Here is a 13001-nt window from a genome sequence, read left to right as displayed (position 1 = left end):
TTTTCTTTTTTGGAACTTGGCTTTTCTTGGTTCTCTTTCCGACGTTGTATGGTTTTGCTTGGCCTACCGTATTCGGATTTCTTTTTTTCTAACTATATTAAACCTTTTTAAATTAAATTCTTCTACATACATTGATTCAATGCATTACGAATTTGCTTTCTATCAGGTGCGTCCATCCAGCACGCCGTCCGTGTCAGAACCTTTTGAAATTGCTAGCTATAGTATGGCCGAAGATTGCTCCTTTCATTTGGATGATCGTCAACTCAGGTACTACTATCCTCCTTTACCCCATAGCGATTTAAACAGTGGGTATCCTGACAAATATCATCCACCGAAAGCAGGCGCACATCCCATTTCCAAGGTAAAAGATGTTTTAGATAAAAAGCATGTTGATCAGAAAGCAGAGCTGATAACATGGAGAGGTCTCATCACTAAAATCATGTGTGCACCACTCTACCCCAAAAGCCAGTGGGAGTTGAAGCTACGGATGGATGCCGAGAGCGGTACAATATTCATGGAAGAAGGGGAATCATCTGAGACAACTTACGAAAATCAAGACAGGATGTGCTACTGGGGCTATAAATTTGAGGTTATATCTACACTACCCACCATATGGGATGCGTGTTCTCGATCCGACATTGAGGAAAGAGACAATCAGCCTGTAATTCCAGACGAACAATACTGTTCCATTGTGAAGTACCACATAGGTCGTACTAGGTTAATCCTTGCTGGAGAAGTCGATTGTGTCTGGGACTCAAAGCCGGGCGTGACACCGGATTCCGACGTGGATAGTAAAGTAAACGATGATTCATTGAAATCACAAACAGAAGGACAACAGGAAGAAAATCTTCCTGCATCCAAGCGAAGAAAAATGGACGATGACAACGATTCTACTGACCCATCACCAACTGTCGAAAATCCTTCTCCGCACTACTGCGAACTAAAAACCTCCAAAAAGCAGCCGCTCGAGCATGTAGGCATGCGTAGGAAACTCCTAAAATTTTGGGCCCAAAGCTACCTCTTAGGAATTGGCACAATCGTTATTGGGTTCCGAAACGACGATGGCGTTCTTGTAGAAATTAAAGAGCTGCCTACGCGCCAAATTCCAAACCTTCTACGCCCATATGCCAAACCACAAGATTGGACAGCGAATCGTCTTTTGGTCGTTCTTGAACAAGAACTTGACTGGTTGAAAAAGTGTGTGCAAAAACATCCTCCAAATACTAAATTCACCCTACAGTACTCAGCAAACGGAAAGTTAATTTTACGTGTCCATTCTTGAAATGAGATTTTTATTTTTTTTCTTAATCATTATTCCGTCCTAACATCATTGCAAGTACTCGATTTTCTGAAGATCGCAACGTATATCCTTAAGACGTATTTCCACACTTCACACAGATCAGTTTAGGCGAGCTGCCAAAGGAAACCTAAATAAACAGCATGTCGATGGTTCAAATTACTCATAAATTTGGGGATCAAATTTACTTAATTGAATTACAAGCTACTGTTGAAAAAATATCAGAAACGTTGGATATAGGGACTCTGGAAATCGTTCAGGTAATAAGCAATATTTTGGCTCTATTAGGTTCTAACTGATTATTTAGGAAAACAATACAAAAAAAGCTTCTATTTATGTAGGAAATCAATGCATGGAAGGTGTTGTTGAAACTTTACAAAAGCCATTAGCTGTTCTTCAAAAATCGCCTGTTGGAGACGGTGGATCATCCGCTCGGGAATTAAATATCGTTTCTATCATCAAAGAAAGAATTAGATTTAGTTCGCGTCCTTTACCTGTGAAAATTTAAAATACTGTAGGGAGAGCACTTTTTTGCCTACATTAAGTGCGTGCTCCTACATCCCACTAAGAACCAACTCTCGCAAATTTCATTAAACCTTATATAGAGCAAAGATGAGGATTCTTAAACATCGTATGTGAATTTATTTTACATATTTAATTACTAATTTCTTTTTAGATGAGCAGAAACTTTTGAAGAAAGTCGACTTTCTCAACTACAAGCAGGATGACAACAATCATCGTGATTTGATGGTTATGCGCCGCTACCATATTCCCAAAAGAGAAGAATATCAAAAATATAACATCGTGTGTGGTAAATTTCGCCAATTGGCTCATCGTATCTCCTTACTGGATCCAAAGGATCCTTTTCGCTTGAAGTATGAAAATATGCTCTTGGAGAAGCTCTTTGACATGGGAATATTACCCTCAAAGTCGAAAATGTCTGATATAGAAAATCGAGCCAACGTTTCTGCTATATGTCGTCGTCGGTTACCTGTTATCATGTGTAAGCTGAGGATGTCTCAAACCATCTCTGCTGCTACAAAGCTCATCGAACAAGGCCACGTTCGTGTTGGTCCTCATGTCATTACCGATCCCGCTTATCTTGTTACAAGGAATTTGGAAGACTTTGTTACATGGACCGACACCTCTAAAATCAAACGAACTGTTGCCAAATATAACGACAAGGTATGTACAATTTTCTTCTGTTTATTTGCTAACCTGAATAGTTGGATGATTATGATTTACTTTAATATGGTTCTAGTTCGAGGTTATAATCACTTCCTTCTGCTTGCCAGGAAAAAAAAATTGTATTTTATTTCGGGTAATATTGGATATATATAGTATTAAGCGTACGTAAAATTTATAATAAAAAGGATACTGTCAAATCAAAATTTAATTTAGAAGAGGAATGCGATTCTTCAAATTTAATTTCACATACGCCCTCGTTCATTTCACTAACATGTTAGCAAACATTTTGCATTGTTTTACTTAATTACCCTTTTTATATGTAATGTAAATAACAACACGATTTATATTTATTTTCATGACTCATGAAATTTCTAAAGTACGTGAAATATATCCACCCATCATCTAAGAATAGCTTCCAAAGGTTATCTTTTCTTCATATTTCTTTTCATAGAGCAGATAAAGAATCTAAAACATAATAATAATAAAACCTACATAAAACAACATTCTAAGCAAATCCAAAACCTTCAGAGCCTTCATTGATGGCTGTGAGCAACATAGTCCTTAGCTGCTCATACGTTTCATATTCGGGTAAATCTAGCTGATTAAAGCACGTATGTGATTGCGGTAAGCGATTCAGCGATCCATAACTCTTATGGATATTAAATCTCTGGAAACCAGACATGCCTTCAAGTTCCTTGAATCCATTTAATGGAACCTTAGATGTACCGGTTGCAAATTGAAGGAGTTTAGCTCGCTCCTCCTCATCGAAAGATCGAACCGCTCGCCAGAACCATTGAATTTGAGGAGATGAAACGTTATAACCATGATACTCTGTATTATTACGCCAGTCATCGTTGTCAATTTCAGGGAGACCTGAAATTAACAACTCTAGTTCTTGCTCGTTAAAAATTTGGATTAAGTTTGGAGGAATAATATCCGAAAACCCTTCCAAAAGACTTTGCAACTGGTCTTTCACACTCTCAACCAATTTATAGTCAACCATCCTATTTACGTAGTCATGTTTGTTTAGCTCTGTAACAGGAATATTACGACCATTGGGAATAAGATCTACGATCGTCTTTTCACCAAAAACGTCTTTCTCAACAGCAAATTCTTCCGTAATGATATCAGTAATATCATTGTTCAACATCCACACCAAAGACTTGCAGTAGTCAGGATCAAGAGACTCAATATCCTTCACCGACACTGATCGATGAAGCATGTGCTTGTAAACTGCACGACTGAAATGACAGTCAAGCAGTCTACCATCGTAAACTGATTTTCCAATAATTCTTCCAGTAAATTTGAAGAATGATAAATGATCGGGATTTACGGAAGAATCCCTGTTCGGATGGAAAGTAGTGGCGTCACCCGCAACTGGCAAGAACAAAGCGTAGTCAGGATTGAACATCTGTCTAGCTAATACCTGTAACCATTCACGAGTCACACCTCCTGCATCTACACCTTCCTCATCCCTGAAATGAATGTTAAGCTTACTAAACTTAACCTCATCAGCGTCTTTGAAATGTAATGCGCGGTAGGAATCCAAAAATACCTGATCACGTCTAACATTGATATTTAACGGAGGATACTGTTCCTTTGCAGCTTCAGCGTGTAATTGACGGCTGAAGTAATTTCTCTTATTTTCAAATTCAAGTACCTTGGGATTCTTCACTAACAGAGAAAATGATCCACTCATCAGTGAAGGAGTTGTGAAAACCATCATATTAATAATTTTACGATGCTCCTCAGTAAATGAAATAAACAAGCCCTTCAAGCGTTCCAACATCGGTGAAATACGTTTGGAAACTTCCTCAGGCAGGTCAAGATAAACGGGACGACAAATGACCATTAAAGATTCGATAAGAGGAAGCAAAACCGTGGAGACATGAGTGATACTGGTTTGCTCTCTCATGGAAACCAAGCAGTTACTTAGCACATCCCACAATGTTACAAATTGCAAATTATCGTAAAATTCAAGCAATTGCACAATGTTTTGAGGACTTTGTTCTTCTCTCTTTGGCCGACGCTCAAAAATGTAGTCCAGAGCTTTCAAACAACGTAACAGCTTAGCCTGGTTAGAACTTGCCGGACAGAATGGAGCCAAAGCGTTCTGGAGCTCAGTTTCATTTCTACCAGACTTGACCTCTTCAGAAAGTCTTGATAAATCACCGGTTATTGCATTTCCATACTTTTGAGCATGTCTCAAGAGCTCTTTACCGATGATATTCTTCGCATGCGGTGCGGAGCATAAATGAAACATTACTGATAAAGCATTCTGGAAGGTACGACTTGAACAGGAATCAGTGGTTATCAATGAAGCAGCCAGTCTTAAATTATCGTCGGTAATTTGAGGAGGATTCGTCGGTTTTTTACCCTTCTTTTCTACCTGAGCTGATGATTCATCAGTACGCGGGGTATTCACATCACTGTTCCCTGTATCATCCCTGTCTTCACTTACTTGATTCAGTTCTTCTGCAGGTTTTTGATGCTTATAGAATGACAACAGAGGCCTGGTGAGAGTCGAGAGTAACTCGGAAAATGTATTCATGACAAGAGTGTTACCAAAAATTTCTTCACGACCCAACAAACTTAGAAGAACATTAATGGGAGCTACTTTGTAGACATTTGTCTCCTTGTTTTTCTTAGAGCCCGACTTTTTGTAAGGTAATCCAATGAAGTCTTGCATACTTAGGAAAAACGAAGGGAAATGATCCGCCCAACTTGATAGATGCGAAAGTAAATCGATAGTTTGTTGCAAGATCAAAGAACGAGACGTAATCCCATTAATAACAGGAACCTTACATAAGGAATCGAGTAGCCCATGATACTTCTTGAATTCTTTTTGTTGAGGCACGTTCAAAGATCGAATGGTCAAGTCCTTGTAACATTTTTCGGTGGAACGAGTACTAGTAGAAGCTTCGTGAAGAACATATAACAACAATCCCAAAATATCAGCTCGTTGTTGTTTGTTTTCAGAAATATTCACTACCAAATCATAGAATGGATTTTTGCCATTATGTTGTGGAATATACAAGAGTCTTATCATTGACAGGATACCTGAACGGTCAACCAAAGGTGGTACAGGTACCTTCTTAACCGGTTTGACAGATCGTTCTCTCTGCTCGTCTTCTGCTTCGTCGACTTCATCCAATCGCTCCATTTCCAATTCATTATCCCCACTCTCATTATTTCGAGCATTATCAAACAAGCGCATTTGAACAGCTTCCTGAAAGAGAAGTTCATCACGAATATCAGTCGGTAACACTTCCAAAAACGAGGGATCCAAACGACGAGAAGAATCACTTATCGACTCTATATGTCGTTCTTGAATATGCTGGAAAACGACTTCCTCACGCATGTCCTCTGGTAGAGCGAGTAAAAACGTAGGATCAATTCCCAATGAAGATACATTTACATCCCTTCCTCGAATGCTGATAGTCTGCCCTTCATCAGCAGTATTTGCTTCCTGGACAGGTTCAGGTTCTTCGGTTCTAACACCTTCCATTTCATTCATTTCTGAATTCTGCACATCAGGATCCTCCGTTTCAGGAGCACCAACATCTGCTGGCTTTTCATTTTTTGGTTGGCTTTGTCTTTCAGATTCTTCTTTTTCATGGTTATATTTTTCCAAAGCAGGCGGGACAAGACCGAATAAAACGGATCCTGTAACTCGTAAAGCAGTGGAACCAGCAGCATGACCAAAGAACATAGAAACAATTCCATTCCATCTTTGAGTAGTAAAAAGGGGTGTAAAATCTGAAGTAGCACGTAAAGGATCATTGTGGATCTGATTCTTCAAAGCAGTCCAACCGATCCTAGACATATCGGTTGTGGACGTATCCATGGAAAGATAGAACAATAATCTCTGGGATGCCGCTCCAGAAGACACATGGCTGTCTAAATCAGACAAGCTTTCGTTTACCTCAACCGCTTTCCCTTCACTTGATAAATTGTTTCGTAGAAGCAATGGATGCTTGAGTATATCTTCTGACGACTTACTATTTAAAAATGACCTTGAACGAGCATTATCCCCTGAATTAATTATCATAACTCGACGAGAAAGACCCGGCAAAGGGAACAAATCTCTCAAAAGAGCACCATGACGACTGATAATGTCTGCTCCAGAAGGAACATCAGCATTCCATTCCCACTGAAAATCTTCATCTTGCTCAGAAGAACTACCCTCTTCGTTATCAAGAAAGTCTATTTCCACTGGACTAACATTATCTATAGCCTCGTCTTCATTATCCTCATCAGAGGCTTCTGTAAACGCATTTTCCATTGCTTCAAACGTAGTGGAACCATTTTCTTCATCTTGATCATGTAATTCTTCATCACGTTCATAATCTGAGGTTTCGTTTCCTTCGTCTTCCCATTCATAGGGCTCACCTGTGTTATCAATGTCTTCTTCATCAATGGAAATGATATCTCCATGACTAGATTCATCATCATCATATGAACTAGAATCCCCCTGATCGGAGCCATCCTGGTCTTCATCAACCATAAACTCGATATTCATGTCATTGTTATCACTGTACATAGTATCGTCATTTTCATCATCACTAACAACGCTACCGGGACTTCCTGATTGATCATCTTCAAAATCCATTTCCTCATATACATCGTCATCCTCACTACCTTCGTAGTTGTCTTCATTTTCATTAGCGATATCACCTTGAAAGATACCAAGCACAGAGTTACGATAAAGATCTGGAGGCTCATCACCCTCAGATTCTTCAGAATCATCACTAACGGAGTCATCAGTTTCAGCCTCTTGTATATTCCCCGATAGACTTTCTGGGTTTGTCTGGCTTAAAAATATAGCTTCCTTCGTCAATAATTGAAGAGGCCTCAAAATGTGACGAATTACCTTTCTGGAAACAGGATAGTTCATATCAATTTCAGAAGTAGCGCTAGTTAAAGCTGGGATGAAACCAAGGTCAATCATTGCTTTGATGTTAACATCCTGAGATTTTCGTAATAACTGATTTGGCGCCTTCTGCGAAACGGTTTGCGCATCGCCCAGTCTATAACATAATTCAGCCACGACTAGTAATTTGCAGTAATAAGATTCCAAGTTTTCAGAATTAACAGAACTAGATCGGTAAAACTTTAGGACACAAGATAAAACTTCACGACGAAGCTCATCAACGACATCGGTCTGTTGATCATTCGAGTAAGCACACAAGAAAACCAATATAGAAATGGCCCAGTTAGATACAGAGAAAGCCTTACGTATTTCATTATCCTCTGACAGACGTATGCTCCCAAAGGGCAACAACTTCTCAAGGAAAAAGCCAACAAGGTAAGAGTTATACTTTCGAGAAAGTGTGAAGAAAGACGATTTGCGCTTGGGTTGATATTCCATAAAGCACTTTTTACACGAGTCATAACCCGACAATAACTCGGTAAGACATTGCAGAAGAAATACATTATACATGTACATAGGGTCAGATTCAGGTTTAAATTCAGAATCGACAGGTTTTTGCATTTTTCGCTGGGAATCCACCGTCTCCATTATTTCATCCAATAGAGAAGTTATCACTTTGGAGCTAGTCTGTGACATCAAAGAAGCATCAGAATTAATCTGGTCTTTACTGTATGCTTCCGGGAGGGTTTCCTTCAGTTCGAGATAATGATGATCAGCATTAGGTGCAAAATGAGCTAACTGACAGGTTTCTTTAATTATTTTCTGGAAAGCATCAGGTGAGCGCAAAACCATTTCGGAGTTTGTCCTTATAAAATTAAGAAGCTCAGTTTTACGAGCCCTACCTTGTAATTTAAATATATTTCGTAAGTCATCAAACATGATAAGTTCAATGACCCTTTCGGACTCTAACAATCTTCTTAATATGACGATGAAAGGAACGTGTAGTGCTTCATTGCAGGTAGCTGCACATGCTTTCATAGCAGCAAATAGAACATCTAAACCATTGGAATCGATAAACATATGTACCATGTCATAATTAGCAGTTAATAGTAAAATCAGTCTCATGGCCGACGTTACCACACCCAGATTTGAGGTATATTGCTTCATTAAGTAAATTAATGATACCAATATCTTCTGTTGGGCGGCATGGTTTATTGAAATGGAGCCATCAATAAGCTTTAATGAGCAGTCTTTTGAGTTAAACTCGAACTCATCGGGCTTTCTTGAATTCGTTAACAATACTTCCAATAAAAATAATATGGAAACAACCCAGGTAGCATTAACATCTTGCACATAACATTGACGCATAGACTCTAGTGCATTCAACAAGAAATCCAGTTCTTCTAAAATATAATTCTTTGCCTTATTCTGAGTGAAATCATGACTAATAAAAAGACCAAGTAAACCGATGGCAGGCCCGAACTGAGAAATCCGAGAATCGCCTTCATCCAGCGATGAAAGAGATTTTATCTCTTTAATCATTGCCACGGTGGTCTCAAGCTGAAGATCAGAATTCATTTGAACCTCATCACCAGAGTATAGCAAATCACAAAGACTTTGATTTACGTCGCCTTCGTAAGATGACAAGGAGACACAAGTCTTAACAAGCCTAGACTTAAAGTTATTGAATTCTGTAACCATATTAGAAGGGACTTCATTAATTAGCAAGTTAAGAAGCGTTTCGTCATTCACAGTATCACTCAGCTTGGGACTTTCCAGTGAACTTTTTTCGTCAGTCGATTGACTTTGAGACTCACGTAGACTATTTTGAGCAGCCTCAGAAAGAGAGCTTATGCCTTCTTCAAATTGTAAACAATTAGACAATATGTTTGTAATTAGTGCCTTAGTAATGTACGGCAATCGGTAATCCGCAGACGATTCCCATATTTTCACCATTGTCAAAAACGAATGAGCCTGAAGTAGATGCATGAGCTTGGATCCGCAATCACTGAGCTCATTATTGTCCAATTGAAGTTTTAAAGAAAAGTTCAGAGGCTTCTCTGTTTCAGAAATAAAATCGGCACTTGTTAACATATGTATTAAATTCAGTAGGGTTGACGACAATGCTAGCAAAATACGGCTTGTCCGCGCCGTCGTATCTTCACCTACAAGAGCGAAATAGCTTATTACTCGCCCTGACAGTTTAAGTAATAGCTGAAGCGTCTGAGAGCCAGCAAAAATTCGACTGATAAGAAGAGTGAGTGTAACTTTAGAGTCATCTTCTCGAATTATTGCTGACGCATCAAGTATAGACATTAAAGAAACATGCAAGGCGAGCTCATCAGGCAATTCTTCGCGGTTTAGAATCTGACTACAAGCCATACCAACCAATTCATCAACGACAAGAGCAATATTGCTACCAAGTTTGTATATGCCCTTGAATTCATTGATGTCTTGAATGCTTGAATTACCCAATGCCCGAGTCAAGGACGTGAAGAACTTCGATATACTGTACGTCGTCTGAGTGAAGTTTGTGCGAATATTTTTAAACTTGTTAAAGGAAGGGTCTTCCTTAAGTTCTCGCTTTTTGGTCTCAAGGTTTTCTTTCTCCTTTTTGTCAGCGGAGATTGATACCAGCGAGCCACAGCAAAGGGCGTAATCACTGGAAACTTGAGAACAAAGGAAAACATCCACACTCGTTGAAAGATTCTTAATGTTACACAAAATATCAAAGACACCAGCATAACGAGAAGGGCTTATAAAAAGCTGAACTAATGGAAGGTTGCCCGCCTTTTTTAGTGCAGCGTATGAAGAAAATAATTCAGAAAACATCGAAATCAAATTACCAATAATGGTAAACTGGAAGAAGATCTCAGAATCCTGTAAATTAACCAATTGTCCGCATAGTTGGCCTTTAACAATTGCATTAATTGGATTTAGTGATTGTTCAACATTACTATTCTCACAATTGAACATAATACAATCCAATAAAGGACGGAAGACCTCTGCTGCATCAAAATCAATAATATGATGTAAAAGAACAAACAAAGTGTTGAATGCAGACGAATCAACAAACCCATAGGCTAACACAGGTACCTGCATGAGCTTAAGGATATGAGTTATAATTCCTTTGGACATCAGATTTTTTGCATGACCTTCGTTAGAAATAATATTTTCTAAGAAACTAGAGAATGTCTCGAAGTATATCAAATAAGGAAAGTCGGTCGCATCAACATAGTCCAAAGGATTGAAGGTACGGAGAAGATCGCAAACCTTGTCAACGGTTTCGAAAATCATTTTAACAATACCGTCTTTCAAAAAGGGCTGATGGCGCATCAGTTCGTCGATGTAAGTTCCTAATATAGCTGCATTGTCGCTGGATGATAAAGCTTTGCAATGATTGTAAGATGTAAATATGCTAAAGAAATGAGGAACAGGATTCTTTTCTAAGAATAAATTGAAGCCCTGTGAATTCAAACAGATTGCACCAAAAGCCAAAGGAATTGAAGTAATTGCATCACACGAATTCAATATCCGTCGATTTACTGCTTCCAGGAATGAATGCGAAAGTTTTTTCTCGTGAATAATACCATAACAAGTAGGTTCATTATGAATGAAAGTAGACATTATATTTGTTGCTGAAGCAAATAAATTGGATCCAAATACTTCGTGATGGTCCAAAAGGAATGCAAGGGAAGATATAAGAGAAGAATCAATAAGGTTACGAAGTTCTACAACAGATCCACCGGTTTGGATTAAATGCAAAATAAACTTCAACAAATTTTTCAGCAAGAAGTAACGATCATATGGAATAGCATAATCCATATTTAAGCAGATTTCTGCGTTACCTCTTCCGCTCTTTACATCATGCAACGAGGCTTCTAATTCAAACTGCAAGCGAGTTACCAATAAATCCAAACCTTTGGACTCTGAAAAATCAGGGAAAGCCATAGAATAGCCATCAATGAGGTGATCAAGCATGGAAATCGACCTGGACACCACATACAAAGCACGGGGACTCTTAAGTGATAAATGGTGACCTAAAAGGGATGTCAAACCTGCTGAACAAGCCATGTTTCCACCCAAGGGTGAAGTAGCCATAAATTGAAGGAAATCATAGAAACTATCAACATATTCGCGATTATATTCAAAATTTTCATCAGATAGATTGTTCGAAAAATCGCGAACCAAATTCATCATTAAACCATAACTTACTGATACATTGAGAGCTGCTAGCACGGAAGGTACCATATTTTTGCGGAAAAAAAATGCTTTAAAGCATTCAAAAACAACAGCTTTAAACTCCTGTGGAAGCTTTGTATCCACAGAAACAAGGGTTGCTAGATGAGTTGTTATTTCAGGATCCGCCAACATGAAACGCGATTGAACAGCTTGTGAGTGAGCGTATACCAGGTTGGAAAGAGCCAACAATCCAATACGGACCATGGTCCTTCGTTTATTTAAGTCAGGTAAATTTTTATGAAGCAGAATACTTATGAGGAAATCAGGAGTGTTTTGTTCAGGAATTTGATTTTCAGTTGACAGCTGGACAAGCAAATCATGTACTGGTTTTACTGACAATTCTTCTGGAGACACTTTCAAAACACGCAAGCCTTCTGACGGAGAGGAAGTAGAAGACCCGGTTTTGGAAGAGTCAGAAACCTTAGAAGAAGAGCTCTTATAATATGAAAACTCTAACGAGCACCATGGAGCTGGGATATCATTAAGAAATAGAATTGATTCATAATTTTGGGCTAGTCCGGATTTTGTAGCTTCTTGAGGAAGAAACGAAAGGAAGCGGAACAAACGATCTTGCGACAAAGAAAAAAGCTGTTTCCCTCTTCTGGAAATCGTAGCCTTTTGAACAATATGTAATAACAAACCCAAAGTAGCGTCTAATATCTCCAGTTCGGAACTATTCAATAATTGTTCCAAATAACCGGTCGAGTTATAAATGGAGCGATTTGCACAATGTTTGAGTAAATAGGTTGAAAATCTTAAGACTTCTAGTAAAACGGTGTATGACTGAGGGTCAAAAGGTCGAGTTTGAACCTTGGTTTTTAAGTCGTAATCTTCAACCGTTTTTTCTAAAATCGCATCAAATCGATTTAACACTGGAATCCATGAGTATAAATCGCCACGAGGGTATGTCCATTCTCTTTTGCGAAAATCTGAGCATAAAGAAGCAACTTTGTCAAGTGGACATCTCTTTTCATCTTGAACTTCTTTTATAAATTCAAGCACCCAAGGCGGGGGCTGGGAATTTGGATTTTTTGAAGGACTTTTAGTAATCCTCATTTTGTCTTGGGTGACAATATATATGGAGAAAGAATCTAAATCTCAATATCGTTTTGAATAAATATAATAAACCGTAATAAACCAGTACCAACGAAACAGAAGGGTTTCACCCAGCTGTATGTATGGTAGTGTTTTAAATTAATTGTGCACTAGTAGAATGCCTCTATTATACCGAGGCTATATGGCTGACACCAGCATAGTGACGTTGAACGAGACTTCTGAAGTTTTAGTAATCTGCTTTAGGCTTTTTCTCGTATCGTTAAATAAAATAATGCAATGGACCGATCAAGTCTATCCGTTTAAATGAAGTTTCTGGTTTTGATACAAAAGTCTCTTATTTTGATG

The 13001-nt window shown here is 38.5% G+C and overlaps 4 protein-coding genes across 4 annotated transcripts; 3 read left to right on the top strand and 1 right to left on the bottom strand.

Moving 5' to 3' along the window:
• Positions 1-139: 139 nt before the first annotated feature.
• On the top strand, positions 140-1282 carry SOCG_01059 (Dhp1p-interacting protein Din1; the record flags this gene model as incomplete). Its single annotated transcript, XM_013163479.1, has 1 exon — positions 140-1282. The coding sequence occupies one exon, from the start codon at positions 140-142 to the stop codon at positions 1280-1282; it is 1143 nt and encodes a 380-aa protein (XP_013018933.1).
• A 158-nt stretch (positions 1283-1440) lies between these two features.
• On the top strand, positions 1441-1805 carry SOCG_01058 (DNA replication factor C complex subunit Ctf8; the record flags this gene model as incomplete). The annotated part of the gene is made up of 2 exons (XM_013163478.1): positions 1441-1557; positions 1605-1805. The coding sequence occupies 2 exons, from the start codon at positions 1441-1443 to the stop codon at positions 1803-1805; spliced, it is 318 nt and encodes a 105-aa protein (XP_013018932.1).
• A 104-nt stretch (positions 1806-1909) lies between these two features.
• Positions 1910-2547, top strand: SOCG_01057 (U3 snoRNP-associated protein Imp3; the record flags this gene model as incomplete). Its single annotated transcript, XM_013163477.1, has 3 exons — positions 1910-1928; positions 1974-2482; positions 2524-2547. 3 exons carry the CDS (start codon positions 1910-1912, stop codon positions 2545-2547), a joined length of 552 nt encoding a protein of 183 aa, XP_013018931.1.
• A 189-nt stretch (positions 2548-2736) lies between these two features.
• Positions 2737-12799, bottom strand: SOCG_01056 (HECT-type ubiquitin ligase E3 Ptr1). The gene is made up of 2 exons (XM_013163476.1): positions 2794-12799; positions 2737-2751 (listed from the first exon to the last, which is right to left on the bottom strand). Exon 1 carries the CDS (start codon positions 12654-12656, stop codon positions 2991-2993), a length of 9666 nt encoding a protein of 3221 aa, XP_013018930.1. The 5' UTR covers positions 12657-12799; the 3' UTR covers positions 2737-2751; positions 2794-2990.
• Between the last annotated feature and the right edge of the window lie 202 nt (positions 12800-13001).

This window comes from Schizosaccharomyces octosporus, assembly GCF_000150505.1.
Source record: "Schizosaccharomyces octosporus yFS286 unplaced genomic scaffold supercont6.2, whole genome shotgun sequence".
NCBI lineage: Eukaryota > Fungi > Ascomycota > Schizosaccharomycetes > Schizosaccharomycetales > Schizosaccharomycetaceae > Schizosaccharomyces > Schizosaccharomyces octosporus.
This window is presented reverse-complemented; position numbering and strand designations above follow the sequence as displayed.